The sequence below is a fragment of the Phyllobates terribilis genome, unplaced genomic scaffold (assembly GCF_046119375.1).
Source record: "Phyllobates terribilis strain yellow unplaced genomic scaffold, ASM4611937v1 Scaffold_3__8_contigs__length_932513732, whole genome shotgun sequence".
Classification (NCBI taxonomy): Eukaryota; Metazoa; Chordata; class Amphibia; order Anura; family Dendrobatidae; genus Phyllobates; species Phyllobates terribilis.
Genome location: NW_027362763.1, coordinates 702324110 through 702339548, shown reverse-complemented (window position 1 = coordinate 702339548; position 15439 = coordinate 702324110). Strand labels below are relative to the sequence as shown.

General features: G+C 48.2%; 1 protein-coding gene across 4 annotated transcripts in view; it reads right to left on the bottom strand.

The window, feature by feature from the left end:
• Nucleotides 1-15439, bottom strand: part of LOC141257430 (spermatogenesis-associated protein 7 homolog) — a 418618-nt gene that overhangs the window by 278799 nt on the left and 124380 nt on the right. The window contains exon 1 of one of the 4 annotated variants that reach the window (XM_073671956.1): nucleotides 6271-6410. The exons of the other annotated variants lie outside the window; for them this stretch is intronic. Coding sequence (XP_073528057.1) covers nucleotides 6271-6334 — 64 coding nt within the window. The 5' untranslated portion in view covers nucleotides 6335-6410. Of the gene's footprint in view, nucleotides 1-6270; nucleotides 6411-15439 lie in introns of those variants that run through there. 4 annotated transcript variants of the gene reach the window in all.

The following is a 15439-nucleotide window of genomic DNA, read 5'->3' as shown; positions in this document are numbered from 1 at the left end:
CGCAGTGGAATAAAAAGGCAATATCAATGCCCCTTGGAAAAGTGGTGGAGGTCGCAGTAGCTTAACAAGATGGTTTTAAAGCCCCTTGGAAGAGTGGTGGAGGTCGCAGTAGCTTAACAGGACGGTTTTAATGCCCCTTGGAAGAGTGGTGGAGGTTACAGTGGAATAAAAAGACAACATCAATGCCCCGTGGAAGAGACGTGGAGGTCACAGTAGCTTAACAAGACGGTTTTAATGCCCCTTGGAAGAGACTTGGAGGTCACAGTGGAATAAAAAGACAATATCAATGCCCCTTGGAAGAGTGGTGGAGTTCGCAGTAGCTTAACTAGACGGTTTTAATGCCCCTTGGAAGAGTGGTGGAGGTCGCAGTGGAATAAAAAGACAATATCAATGCCCCTTGGAAGAGTGGTGGAGGTCGCAGTGGAATAAAAAGACAATAGCAATGCCCCATGGAAGAGACGTGGAGGTCACAGTAGCTTAACAAGACGATTTTAATGCCCCTTACAAGAGCCATGCAGTGCAGCATATTAAAAACATTATTTCCATTATTGGGGAATGGGTCTCCCATAGTTTTTTGCATATGCCTTCCAAGCAAAAGCTGCCAAAAATTAGGACGGAGGAACTTGCAATGCTGGCAACATGGACCATGGTCACCCTGGTGGTATAGTGGTGGTGGAGGCTGAGGATAAGGAGAAGAGCAAAAAACAGCCATAATGAGGAAGCGTATACCCATGTGTGGGTGTGAAGTGGTGCATGGGAATACATCTCCCGAAACAACACAGTGGATTTGACTTTATGTTACTCTGCTGTCATTTGGTGGTGATGAGAAGTCTGGCCCAATCCAGCCCTTGTTCATTTTGATAAGGGTCAGCTTGTCAGCATTGTCAGTTGACAGGCGAGTGCGCTTATCAGTTATAATTCCCCCAGTGGCACTAAAAACACGCTCCGATAACACGCTAGTGGCAGGGCAGGCCAGGACCTCCAAGCCGTACAGAGCGAGTTTATTCCAAGTGTCCAGCTTGGATACCCAATAATTAAAAGGCACAGAGGAATCACGGAGGACGCTGATACGGTCGGCAAGGTACTCCCTCACCATCTTTTGAAACTTTCCACTCCTTGTGAGAGTACTCCGCGCCTCAGGGCCTGTAAGCTGGGCGGGTCTCAGATAACTGTGCCAGAACGTTGACAGTGTTCCCCTGCCTCTGCTGGATTGGAGTTGCGTCTCTCTCGCCTGTACGCCTTGGTTGGTCAACGAACTGTGACCTCTGGCGCTAGCATGTTTAGATGGGAATTTTTTTAACAGTTCTGCAGCAAGGGCCTTCTGGTACTGCCCCATTTTTGTAGACCTCTCCACCTCAGGAATAAGAGAGTGAAAGTTCTCCTTGTAGCGGGGGTCTAAAAGTGTCACCAACCAGTAATGACTGTCACCCAACATTTTGACAATGCGAGGGTCACGGTTAAGGCAGCGTAACATAAAGTCAGCCATGCGTGCCAGACTGGTAACGGGCAAGACTTCCGTGTCCTCACCAAGATGACGACTGACCATGCTCTCCTCCTCCTCCCCCCTGTCCTCAGGCCACCCACGCTGAACCGACGGTATGACAGTTGTACAGGTACTACCGTCTACAGCGCATGATACCAGCTCCTGTTCTTCCTCCTTCTCCTCCTCCTCTCCCTCATTGTCCCCCAATGCACGTTGGGATGAGATGAGGCTGAGCTGTGTGTAATCGCCCGCTACGGCTTCTTGATCCATCTCATCATACTCTGGCTGCAATGCCTCCTCTTTAATTCTCTGCAGAGAGTATTGCAAAAGACAGACAAGTGGGATGCTGATGCTAATGATGGCATCATCGCCACTCACCATCTTGGTGGACTCCTCAAAGTTTGTCAGGATGGTACATATGTCAGACATCCAGGTCCACTCCTGAGGTCTTATGTGTGGAGTCTGACCTGAATATCGACGGCCTTGTCGCAGCTGGTACTCCACAACTGCTCTTTTCTGTTCACAAATCCTTTGCAACATGTGGAGGGTAGAGTTCCAATGTGTGGGGACATCACACATCAGTCGGTGTGCCGGAAGCTGCAAATGCTGCTGCAACACAGCAAGGGCAGCTGAAGCTGTAGCCGACTTCCGAAAATGAGCTGACAGGTGGCGTACTTTGACGAGCAGATCTGGCAAATCGGGGTAAGATTTAAGAAACCGCTGAACCACGAGGTTAAGCACATGAGCCAGGCATGGTACGTGTGTGATCTCGCCTCGCCTCAGAGCCTCCACCAGGTTACGGCCATTGTCACACACGACCATGGCTGGATGTAGGTTCAGCGGTCTCAGCCACAGATCTGCCTGCTCTTTCACAGCTGTCCACAACTCACAAGCAGTGTGAGGTTTATCACTTAAGCTTATGAGTTTCAGCAAAGCCTGTTGCCTCTTGACTGAGGCAGTACTGCAGTGCTTCCAGCTTGTAACTGATGTGGTGATATCTGAGATGGAGACTGAACATGAGGAGGAGGAGGATGATGCGCTGGAGCTGTACACTGTGGGGGCAACTCTGACTGACATAGGGCCCGCAATCCTCGGTGTGGGGAGGATTTGTACCGTCCCAAGGTCCGACTGGGTCCCCGCTTCCACTATGTTTACCCAGTGTGCCGTCAGGGAGATGTACCATCCCTGGCCACAAGAACTTGTCCACGTGTCCGTTGTCAGGTGGACTCTCCCAGTAACTGCGTTGTTGAGGGCACGGCAAATGTTTTGGGACACGTGCTTGTGTAGTGCGGGGACGGCACACCGGGCAAATTAGTGTTGGCTGGGGACCGAGTACCGAGGGACGGCCACCGCCTTAAGGTTGCGGAAAGATTCCGTCTCAACCAGCCTAAAAGGCAGCATTTCCAACGCAAGCAGTCGTGAAATGTGCGAATTTAGGACTGTGGCCTGTGGGGCGTTATCTGTGAATCTGCACTTTCGTTCAAAGGTCTTGGATATGGACAACTGAACGCTGCGGTGGGACGTGGACGTGGACGTTGATGCTGTTTCTTGAGAAACTGCCATAACAAGTGAAGACCGAGAGGAGGGGGCATCTTTGCATGCAGTATGGACAGGGGCTAGCCTTGCACGCACAACAGGGGGTTCTCTTACACCCACAACAGCGGAAGAAGCAGTGGTGACACCCGCTGACACTGGTCGTGGACCCTGGGGTTCGCCCCACAAAGTTGGGTGCTTTGCTGCCGTGTGCCTGATCATGCTGGTGGTGGTCAGGCTGGTAGTTTTGTCACCCCTGCTGATGCTGGCCTGGCAGGTGGTACAAATGGCCTTTTTGGGGTTATCACCAGAGTCTTTAAAAAAATTCCAGACTCTGGAAGACCTACCGGTTGTACTGGCAGCGTCCCTCGTCTGTCTGCGGCCACCACACTGCTTCTTCCTGCCTGTTGGGGTACTCTGCCTCCCTCCCCCTGTGTGCTGCTGGCCTCGCTCTGCTTGTCCTCCTGCCACAATGGGTCAGTTATTAGTAGAGTTGAGCCACCCCCGTAGTGTTCGAGTTCGGTTTGGTTCGTCGAACACCCGTATTTTTCGCTGAACTGTTCGTCGAACTGTTCGTCGAACACCTTCGAACACCGTTAAAACCAATGGCAGGCAAACAAAAACACATAGAAACACATAGAAATCACATAGAAAACACTTCAAAGGTGTCCAAAACCTGACAAACTGCTCAGAAGACACAACTAACACATGGAAAAGTGACAAGTACATATAGTCATTCGAAAAAAAAAGAGGTGGAGGAGTAAAAGGAGGGGGAGACACAGATATAGGCATGTCATGCCCTTCTAAAACCAAAAAAGTGCGAAGCTGACACGGCCAGTCCGTTCCTGCCCGTGCGACCTCCGTGTCGCCGGGTTTGTGCCAGAGCTGCGGTGGACCCTGACGGCCAGCCCCTCTCTCCCAATACTGGTGCCTGTCCGCTGGTGGGTCAAGTGTGCCCCCCTGCGGTGGAGGCAGGTCTAAGCTTTTTAATTTAAATTGTCTCTGTAATTTGAATGAGTACACTTTAAATCCTTTTACAAGGATCTATTGGAGGGCAAGTCTGATGCCAGCAGCCGCGGGAATTCCAGCTCCAGTAGCGTCCACTAAAGCTGCTGCAGTTAGAAAGCTTTTATAAGGATCGAGCTTGGCGGTCCACCGCAAGGCATCCTACCGCTAGTCCCAGCCCTTGTGCCTTGGGGTGCCTCCCCGATGCTCTTCACTGAGTGTCCCGGGGGCCCGAAGCATTTCCTTTGAAAAACTACAGGTGGTGTAGCTTGCGTAACAGGTGGGATAATCCGCTGATTAGCAGACACTGCTACTAGGTCCAAAGTATTTCCTGGGCTAGATGCAGTTAAAAATTTGTAATCAGATCTACAGGCGGTGGCTACTCCGCTGACTAGCAGACACTGCTACTAGGCCCAAAATATTGCCTGGGCTAGATGCAGTTAAAAATTTGTAATTAGATACTCTCGTTGGATGCTGAGAAAGCATTCCATAGAGTCTCCAGGCACGCCATATATTATTCTCTTAAAAAGCTTGGGGTAGGGGTCTAGGGGACCCTTTTATAGCCAAAATCATGGCCCTGTATCGCAATCCGTCAGCTAGGCTGAAGATAAATGGAACATTTTCATCACCTTTCATAATCACCAATGGGACAAGGCAGGGATGTCCTCTGTCCCCTCTCTTATACATCCTAGTGATGGAGCACCTGCTCTCATCAATTCGCGATAACCCCAGTATTAGGTGGATTGAGGTGGGAGGCACCGAGTACAAGTGCTCTGCATTTGCTGATGATGTCCTAGTATATATCACTCAATCACATATATCCATCCCTGCTGTTATGGCTGAAATAGATCACTTTGTTACATGGTCAAATTTTAAAATCAATGCAGCAAAGTCTGAGGCCCTCAATGTCTCCCTCCCCAAATCCATACAGGATTCCATCCAGTCCAACATTCCCTTTGCCTTGCCCTCACAGGGTATCAAATACTTAGGAATTTGTATTCATAGAGACCTCTCCCGTCTATTTTATCTTAATTTTGGGCCCTTTATTGAACAACTCCATAAAGATCTTACTTCTTGGACGGTGAAGGATTTTTCCTGGTTCGGCAGAATAAGTATACTAAAAATGAACGTCCTACCTAAACTCTTATACCTCTTCCAAACCATTCCTGTGATAATTCCCTCAAATTTTTGGAAAAGACTACGCAGTAGCTTTTAATCTCCCCTGGATGACACAGGTGGGGCAGATGGTGGTTGTCCCGGCCCGCTAGGCCGCATTGTAGCACAGTGAGCTTCGCACTGCAACTTATGCTTCATATCCATGTGACGGTTCATGCATGAAGTACTCAAACTATGTATTTTTTGGCCTCTACTTAGTTTTTGGTGACAAATGTTACAGATAACACGAGTTGGGTCATCCTTAGCGATCTGAAAAAATGCACAGGCTATGCAAGGTTTAGAGCCCATGCGACTCTGCTACTAGCAATACTATCAAATGATTGGCTGGGTTAGATGCAGAGCGTCTGGGTTTGGTTGGGGGTCCCCACAGTCTGACTAGGCTAGATGCAGTTAAAAATTCTCATTAGATACACAGGCGGTGCAGCTTGCTTCGCAGCTGGGCTAATAGGCCCAAAGTATTGGTAGACTTTATACTAAATAAGGAAGGAGTCACTGACTGTGGTGGCCCCTCCGTGGGCAGTGGCGATTGGTGGAGATTTGGTGGATGATTAAAGGAGAAAGCTCCTTAATAGAGAAAGTTGGTGGATTTATACTTTAAATACACGTGTACCAGCGGGTTTATACATCAGACATGATTTGATGTATCATTATGAGCGATCATTTATAGATTATTATTATATATATGCTTTTTTCTTCTTTTCTTTTTCTTTTTGATTATTTACATTTATATGCCTTGTTTCTATGCTATACGATTTTAACATGGAATGTGTGTTTAAATTTCAGATTAACTCAGCCTTGAACAGGTGCATAGTAGGGCATGACATATAAATACCACTTCCTTACTGTTTTTTTGCTATGCAATGATTAAGAACTCGCATATACAGTACAGACCAAAAGTTTGGATACACCTTCTCATTTAAAGATTTTTCTGTATTTTCATGACTATGAAAATTGTACATTCACACTGAAGGCATCAAAACTATGAATTAACACATGTGGAATTATATACTTAACAAAAAAGTGTGAAACAACTGAAAATATGTCTTATATTCTAGGTTCTTCAAAGTAGCCACCTTTTGCTTTGATGACTGCTTTGCATACTCTTGGCATTCTCTTGATGGATATTGGACTGGACATATTACTGTCAGGACTCCAGGACGGAGTGGAACAAGCGTTAAGAGTGATGGATGGGGGTCGGAGTCCTGCATACGAGTAAGCAGGATCCTCCGTGGCCTGGAAATAGAAAGGACATGTTGGAGAGTTACACTTGTTGGCCAACTTGCCGTTGTGGAGACTGGAGACACAGGGCATGCTGCAACAAGCTGAATTATTTTAGAAATAAAATGCATTTCTAATGGAATGAGTATAAACAGTTAATAAAGCTGTGACCGATCCTCACCCAACCAGTTGTAAGAGTTACATGATTGTATTGTCAATGAAAGGGGGGCGTTAGGGGGCTGAGCGTCTGGATTTGGTTAGGGGTCCCCACAGTCTGCCTAGGCTAGATGCATTTAAAAATCATTATTAGATACACAGGCGGTGCAGCTTGCTTCGCAGCTGGGTTACTACGCTGACTAGCAGACACTGACGCTTTGGAGCAGACCTCTGAGTAAACAGCTCTTCAGACTCAACCATCTGTGTTACCCCAAGCCATAGTGTATGTATTTTCTTACGGTTAAAAGGGGGTGGAAGACCCAACCCACCTCTAATTGACGATGGCAACGTCACGTAAAACAAAGCAAGGGGACTCCAAAAAGAGTCTCCAATTTTTCCAAAAATTTGTGGCACAGACACCACTTAAGTGGCATCAATTGCCCCAGAGTTGCTTAAAACGGTTGGTTAGAATGAGTACCACACACTGCTACTATGCCCAAAATTATTTTCCAGACAAGATGCAGCTAAATAAAAATTATTAGTAATTTGCAAGCTGGTGGAGCTTAGTATAGATGGCATAATAGAATGAGTACCGCACACTGCTACAGGCCCAAAATTATTTTCCAGACAAGATGCAGCTAAAAATTATTAGTAATTTGCAAGCTGGTGGAGCTTAGTATAGATGGCATAATAGAATGAGTACCGCACACTGCTACAGGCCCAAAATTATTTTCCAGACAAGATGCAGCTAAAAATTATTAGTAATTTGAAAGCTTAAAACGGTTGGTGAGGTGATTTTACGAAATCCTCAAGCTTTTACTCTCCCCAGGATGACACAGGGGTAGAAAAGTCCTTGCGGATCCATGATTTGTTCATCTTTATGAACGTGAGTCTGTCTACATTCTCAGTGGACAGCCGCGTGCGCTTATCTGTCAGCACACCACCAGCAGCACTGAACACACGTTCAGAGAGAACGCTGGCTGCGGGGCATGACAAGATCTCCAAGGCGTAAGTGGCGAGCTCTGGCCATTTATCCAGATTGGAAGCCCAAAAAGAGCAAGGGTCCAGTGACACAGTCATGGCTTCGATGTTTACTTGGAGATACTCCTGTACCATCGTCTCTAGGCGTTGACTATGTGTCAGACTTCTTGTCTCCTGTGGCCTTGCAAAGGATGGGCTAAAAAAGCTGTGAAATGATTCCGCAAAATTGCTGTCACCAGCAGATACTGTGTTTCTGTTACGGTCTGAGTGCTGAACACTCGACAGTCCCACGGTTGGCAAGTTAGAACTGTGAGATTCACTACGTGCACCACTGGTGTTTTGTGGAAAAGCACATGTAAGATTCTGCAACAGTCTCTGCTGATACTCCTGCATGCGTGAATCCCTTATTGCAGGAATTATTTCGGCAAATTTACTTTTGTACCGGGGATCTAACAGTGTGGCAACCCAGTAGTCAGGATTATTTCGAATTCTGACAATTCGAGGGTCTCTGCATTCATGTGTCTTGCGCATCCAGGAGCACCAAGTCCCTGTTGTGTTGGTGGCGAGGTAACAATCATGTTTCCTTCCTCTGCCCTCTCCCCCCAACCTCGCACAACAGAAATGTGATCAAGGTCTCCCTCATCTGATGAGTCTTCCATCAGTTCGTCCTCCACTTCTTCCTGGGCTCCTGCACCTTCCTCGCTAGTTTGGCTGCTACCATGCACCTTGGTAAATCCATCTCCCCCACCCTCACATGCCTGCCGCCTTGGTGCTGCCGACCATCTGGACCTTGCAGATGTTAGCCCTTCCGCATACAACTCCTCCTCCTCTACTTCCTCCACCTCCTCTTGTCGCGCCACCGGACTCCGAATTCTGTTTAACATGTGCTCCAGCATGTAAATCACCAGAATAGTCATGCTGATAATGGCATCGTCAGCACTAAACATCTTCGTCGCCATTTCAAAACTGTGCAGAAGGGTGCATAGGTCTCTGATCTGAGACCACTCCTCCAGCGTGATTTTCCCCACCTCTGGATCCCGTTGGCCCAGGCTATACGTCAGAACGTATTGCACCAGGGCTTGTCGGTGCTGCCACAGTCGCTGCAACATGTGCAGAGTTGAGTTCCACCGGGTAGGCACATTGCATTTTAGCCGGTGAAGTGGCAGGCCCAACGACTTCTGTAGAGATGTAAGTCGCTGAGCTGCGGGATGCGAATGGCGGAAGTGAGCACACAGCGACCGTGCCCTCTGCAGAAGGCCATCTAGTCCGGGATAGTGGCCTAAAAATTGCTGGACAACCAGGTTCAACACGTGAGCCATACAAGGCACGTGTGTGACATTGCCCCGGCGAAGGGCCGCACCGAGGTTTGCAGCATTGTTGCACATGATCTTCCCTGGTTTCAGGTCCAGTGGAGACAACCATTCATGAAACTGGTTCTCCAGAGCTGACCACAATTCCTCAGCTGTGTGACTCACATTTCCCAGACATTTCAAAGTAAAAACCGCCTGATGACGTTGAGCCCTGCTGCCAGCATAGTAAGGAGGTGTGCAGGATCCCTTCTGCGCAGTTAGAAAGCGTGTGGCATGACCAGACAGGCTTTGGGTGCAGGTGGAGGACCGAGAGGAGGTTGAGGAGGCAGAAGCAGTGGAGGAACTTTGAGATAAAGAGGATTGACGCACAACTCGTGGGGACGGTAAGACTTGGACAGCAGCCCCTTGTCCTGCTGTCACCATAGTTACCCAGTGCCCAGTCAGCGACATGTAACGCCCCTGTCCATGCCTACTCGTCCAAGTGTCTGTGGTGAAATGCACTCTGTCACACACAGAGTTTCTCAAAGAAGCGGTGATGTTGTGTGCGACATGCTGGTGGAGCGCAGGCACACCTTTCTTTGAGAAGTAGTGCCGACTGGGCATCTGGTACTGGGGCACTGCGACGGACATAAGGTCTCGAAAATCCTCTGTGTCCACCAGGCGGAAAGGCAGCATTTCTGTAGCCATGAGCTTGCAGATGGTGAAATTCAACCTCTTAGCTTTCTCATGGCTAGGAGGAAATGGTCTTTTACTTGTCCACATCTGAGGGACCGGGGGCTGGCTGTTGTGCTTAGATGGGGTTGAGAAGGGTGTCCCCGGCAAACTGCCGGTCTGTGAGGAAGATGCAGGCGGACATGTTAGGTTGCCTTGATCCAAAGGTGGTGCTCTCGATGTCGGAGAGCGCTCAACACCAGCTGGTGTTTCCACCTCCAAATAAAATGATGACCTGCCAATCACGCTGGCTGTTGCGGGTAAAGAGGTGGCAGGTCTGCGTCCCAAAACAGGTGTGACTGCTGTCCCCCCAGTCACAGAGGATGAAGAGGCCGCGGATGCACAAGATGGGGCAGACGGTGGTTGGCCCGGCCCGCTAGGCCACATTGTAGCACAGTGAGCTTCCCACTGCAACTTATGCTTCATATCCATGTGATGGTTCATGCATGAAGTACTCAAACTATGTATTTTTTGGCCTCTACTTAGCTTTTGGTGACAAATGTTACAGATAACACGAGTTGGGTCATCCTTATCGATCTGAAAAAATGCCCAGGCTATGCAAGGCTTAGCACCCATGCGACCTGAAGAGCCACCACGACTTGTGGTCAGAGGCAGAGTTGTGTTTGAGGATGCAGTTGTTGACGTGCTTCCAGTACTACGTCTCTGTCCAGGAAGGCGCAACCTGACCTCGTCGTCACTAGCATCCTCCTCCACCTCCTCTGCAGACCTCATCGACTGGCTGACTGTGGGTTGAAATTAAGTGGGATCTGCAACCTCGTCATCATCACCCTGTGTGTTCTCACACCCGTCGTCCTCAGAGCCAACCTCTTCCTGCCCTGACAAAAAAATCAAGTTGTCGCTCCAATCAGGTATTTGAGTCTCATCATTGTCTTCCTCATTGTCTCCACCAACAGGAGTTACAGTTTGGGAACGAGGGTCTACATTATGGTCAGAACCTTCTGCGTCTGGTCCTGGATCTGACTCATAAAGATTCTGGGCATCAGTGCAGATCATTTCCTCGTCTGGATTCACAGAAGCTCTGGAGCCGACCTCTGATTCCCAGGCTATAGTATGAGTAAACTGCTCTGCAGACTCAACCATCTGTTCTACCCCATACTCAGACGGGCAGCTGGAGACTTGGGAGCTGTGAGGAAGCAAGTGCGATTGGGGTGACACCTCTGAGGACTGGAGTATTTGTGATGTTGAAGTTGAGGTGAAGGAGAGCCCACTTAAAGGAGCACTTGATATCCGTTGAAGCACCTGCTGTTTTTGTGCCTCATCTGGAATTTGTAGTGATTGGTGTGGCCGTAAGAAAGGGATCGTATCACATTGTCCGCTAAAGAAGTAGACATCTTAGTTTGGCTGGAAGATGGTCTTTCTTCTGCAGATGTTACTGTTGCTTTAACACCTACCCCACGGACACAACCTTTTTTTCCCTTCCCAACACGCCTATTCCCCTTTCCACCAGCAGCAGGCCTTTTTCCACTCATTTTGGTGGTTAACTAATGGACAACTCTGGAGTTGTTTGCACAAAAAACAATGGATGGGAAAAGAGCAGAGCTGAGTGGCCAAACTGTGGTATTAGCCCAAAAGGATTGGCTGGGTTAGATGCAGTAAAAAATTTTATTATATACACAGGTGGTGGAGCTTAGTATAGATGGACTAATAGAATGAGTCCCACACACTGCTACAAGCCCAAAATTATTTTCCGAGCTAGATGCAGATAAAAATTATTTGTAATTTGCAAGCTGGTGGAGCTTAGTATAGATGGCCTAATAGAATGAGTACCACACACTGCTACTATGCCCAAAATTATTTTCCGAGCTAGATGCAGCTAAAAATTATTTGTAATTTGCAAGCTGGTGGAGCTCAGTATAGATGGACTAATAGAATAAGTCCCACACACTGCTACAAGCCCAAAATTATTTTCCAGACAAGATGCAGCTAAAAATTATTTGTAATTTGCAAGCTGGTGGAGCTTAGTATAGATGGCCTAATAGAATGAGTACCACACACTGCTACTATGCCCAAAATTATTTTCCAGACAAGATGCAGCTAAAAATTATTTGTAATTTGCAAGCTGGTGGAGCTTAGTATAGATGGACTAATAGAATAAGTCCCACACACTGCTACAAGCCCAAAATTATTTTCCGAGCTAGATGCAGATAAAAATTATTTGGAATTTGCAAGCTGGTGGAGCTTAGTATAGATGGCCTAATAGAATGAGTAGCACACACTGCTACTATGCCCAAAATTATTTTCCAGACAAGATGCAGCTAAAAATTATTTGTAATTTGCAAGCTGGTGGAGCTTAGTATAGATGGACTAAGAGAATAAGTCCCACACACTGCTACAAGCCCAAAATTATTTTCCGAGCTAGATGCAGCTAAAAATTATTTGTAATTTGCAAGCTGGTGGAGCTTAGTATAGATGGCCTAATAGAATGAGTACCACACACTGCTACTATGCCCAAAATTATTTTCCAGACAAGATGCAGCTAAAAATTATTTGTAATTTGCAAGCTGGTGGAGCTTAGTATAGATGGACTAATAGAATAAGTCCCACACACTGCTACAAGCCCAAAATTATTTTCAGAGCAAGATGCAGGTAAAAAATATTTGGAAATTGCAAGCTGGTGGAGATTAGTATAGATGGACTAATAGAATAAGTCCCACGCACTGCTACAAGCCCAAAATTATTTTCCGAGCTAGATGCAGATAAAAATTATTAGTAATTTGCAAGCTGGTGGAGCTTAGTATAGATGGCCTAATAGAATGATGCTATGCCCAAAAGGTTTTACTTGGCTAGGTGCAGTAAAAAAAATTGTATTCTATACACAGGTGGTGTAGCTTGCAACACAGATAGGCTACTCCACTGACTAACATACACTGCAAGAGGCCAAAAAGGATTTGCTTAGCTAGATTTAGCCAAATGCTGTGAAAAACACTTGCACAGCACTGGCACAGACCTGCCCGGCAAAAAGTCGTAGGAAATGCTGTAACCTAGTCCTCAAAAGGACTGCAATTGCAAGTAGACCCTACTCCCAACCTATCTATTTAAGAGCACAGACCTGCCTGCTAAAAGTCGTAGGAAATGCTGTAACCTATTCCTCAAAAGGACTGCAATCACAACTATTCCCTACTCCCAAGCTATCTGTATATTTCTGAGAAAATTGGCTTGAAATTAACACTGAAAATATAGCGCACACAGCAACAGCGGTGCCGTCTAACACGCAGCTGCAGCAGTGAGAAAATGGTGGCGACGGGGAAAATGGCTGGGTCTTATAGGGCAAGGACATGTGACATACACAGCCAATGACACATGCCCTTGCTTGTGTGAAAAAAAGCAGTTCGCACCGTGTGTGCGCTGCTGATAGGCTGACAGATTGCACCTCCCCACTGTAAATGCGGGAAAGAGAAAAAAAAATGGAGATCTTCATTATTTATGCAGAGATCCATCCCCTGCCCCTCCCCCCGCCCCGCTGTACACTCAAACTGCGTATTAACATTGATTATCAGCATTACTGTGAAAAAATCCAGTTATGATTTTGGTGCACGAACAGTTATCGAACATAACCTCGAACAGCCGGATTTTTTTCAAATCGTTCGTGTTCGCCGAACGGCTCGAACACCGCTCAAAACAGCTCGAATTTGAGATTGGAGAACAGTTCGAGTCGAACACCGCTCATCTCTAGTTACTAGATCATCCACCACCTCCTCCTCTTCCACTTCCACACCACGGTCCTCCTCCTCACTTCGTGGCACTTGTGTCTCGTCATCGTCCACCTCTTGTGACAAATTGCCAGCGTCGCCTTCCTGTGGCCATGGCTGTTCAAATATTTGGCCATCGCTACATGGGACCTCCTCTTCCACCACTTCAAGCGGAGCAGGGAAAGGGCCCAAATATGGAAATGGACCAGTGAACAGCTCTTCAGAGTGTCCAACTGTGGGATCAGTTGCTGTCTGACGACACTCGGCATGGAGGGAGGAAGGAGCATCAGGGTGAGGAGGAGTATGTGCAGCGCCCCGAGGGTTCGGCTGCTACAGGGGTATTGCACCTCAGCCCAGAGGTGTGATATTCCACTCCCGGGTAAGGATGGAGTATGGACTAGGGCTCAGTTAGCTGCATACAGCACACACACCCCATTTCCGAGGGACAGCTCAACGGTGCTCCCACTAGACAGAAGTGCAGGCACGACCGACCATGTCCCTGCCTGGAGTGGGGAGGGGGAGGGTGGAACACCCAGTGCTGTAGGGGCAGATAGGGGTTGGTTCCTGAGCGTAGGAAGGAGCCCATTGGTTGCTGGTCACCTGGGCTCATGGTCAGAGGGAGGTATAAAAGGTGGGCACCATCTTAGATCTAGGTTCGTTCGTTCATTCATTGAGAGGAGAAGACCGGGAGTGGAGGCTCTGTAGGAGCTCCACTCAGGAGCGGGCCTAGAGAGAGGTCGGAGAAGAGAGAGAGAGGAGGTGAAAGGGAGCTGTGATTAAGTCTCATCCCAGCTCCACGAGAAAGGAACAGAAAGGAACAGAGAAAGAGAAGGAGAGACAGAGAAACAGAAGGGCTCAGGAACAAGAAGGTGGAAGGGACCCTAAGAACCCACGAGAATCCAGGGTGCAGGGTCAGGCAGATTAAGGGTACCGGATCCCAAGTTGGTGGAGGAGAAACTACCCTCAGCCAAAGACCAGTCGTCGTGATCATCTATTGGTGCGACACCTCATCAAACCTGCTAGGAAGGCACCATATAGGACAGCGAAGGACGGGGCCCACGTTTAACCGCACAAGTCCGCGGCAGCTGGACAAAAGTGGGTCACTGGTGAGGCAGGCCAGAGAAAGGATTAAAGGGGGTCCTGTGCCATGCTCCTGAACTGCCTGGGAGTTGACCGAGCCCCACACCTGGTGGACGCAGCACGGCTCGGGCGGTCACTGCTGACAGAAGTGACCCGGAACAAATGAACTGTGAGTAAAGACCCTGGACTGTAACTTGTTGTCTGTGTGCTCCTTCGCGCCTCCAGCACTACCGGTACTGGGACTCTCACCACCATCACTCCCACCATCCACTACACTGCCCTGGGGCCGCACTCTTCCCGTGGGGAGTCACACCATCCCACCATTCATCATCAGCCCCAGCGGACTGCCTTCCTAATAACCGCAATCCACAGGTGGCGTAGTCGGACATTATCTGAAGCCCGTAGCAGACTACCATTGGTCTGACCACCCTGAGCCGCGGGACCGGGCCGCCACTACTACCCCCATCGTTCCCCTATCGCCCGGATCCGCGTGCCCCACGGCCCAGGGGGCGAGTCATATGCAGTCGAGACTCACGGCTACTAACACTTGACCGTGTGGAAGACAGACCGGAGGTGGTGGTGCAGAAGTATTATCTGCTATCCAATTAATAACCTGTTCACACTGATCAGTTCGCAATAATGGTGCTGTTGTGTGCTTCCCTAGTATTTCGGTCAAGAACTGGGAGCGAGAAGATGTGGCTGTTGGTTGTGGCACATTTTCACCTTGGCCACGGCCCCTTCCTCTGCACGCACCATCACCAGAACGTCCAGTTCCATGTCCCTTGCCACGCGCCTTGCCCATTGAAAATGAAGTAAAGTAGCTTACACTCGCACTATCAATGGCAAAAGGGTAATAAAAAGGAGATTTGAAACGTGGAAGAGGAAAACCACAGTTCTAGTTATCTGGCCTACACCAGACTCTTTTAAACAGATATATTTGTGTCTGAACAGTCAGCGAGACACTGAAAATGTTGTTTTTTATGCAAAAAAGACAAAAAAGTGGATAATACAGAGATTTGAACCGTGGAACTGCAAAACCACAGTTATAATTTCCTGGTGTATACCAGACTTGTTAA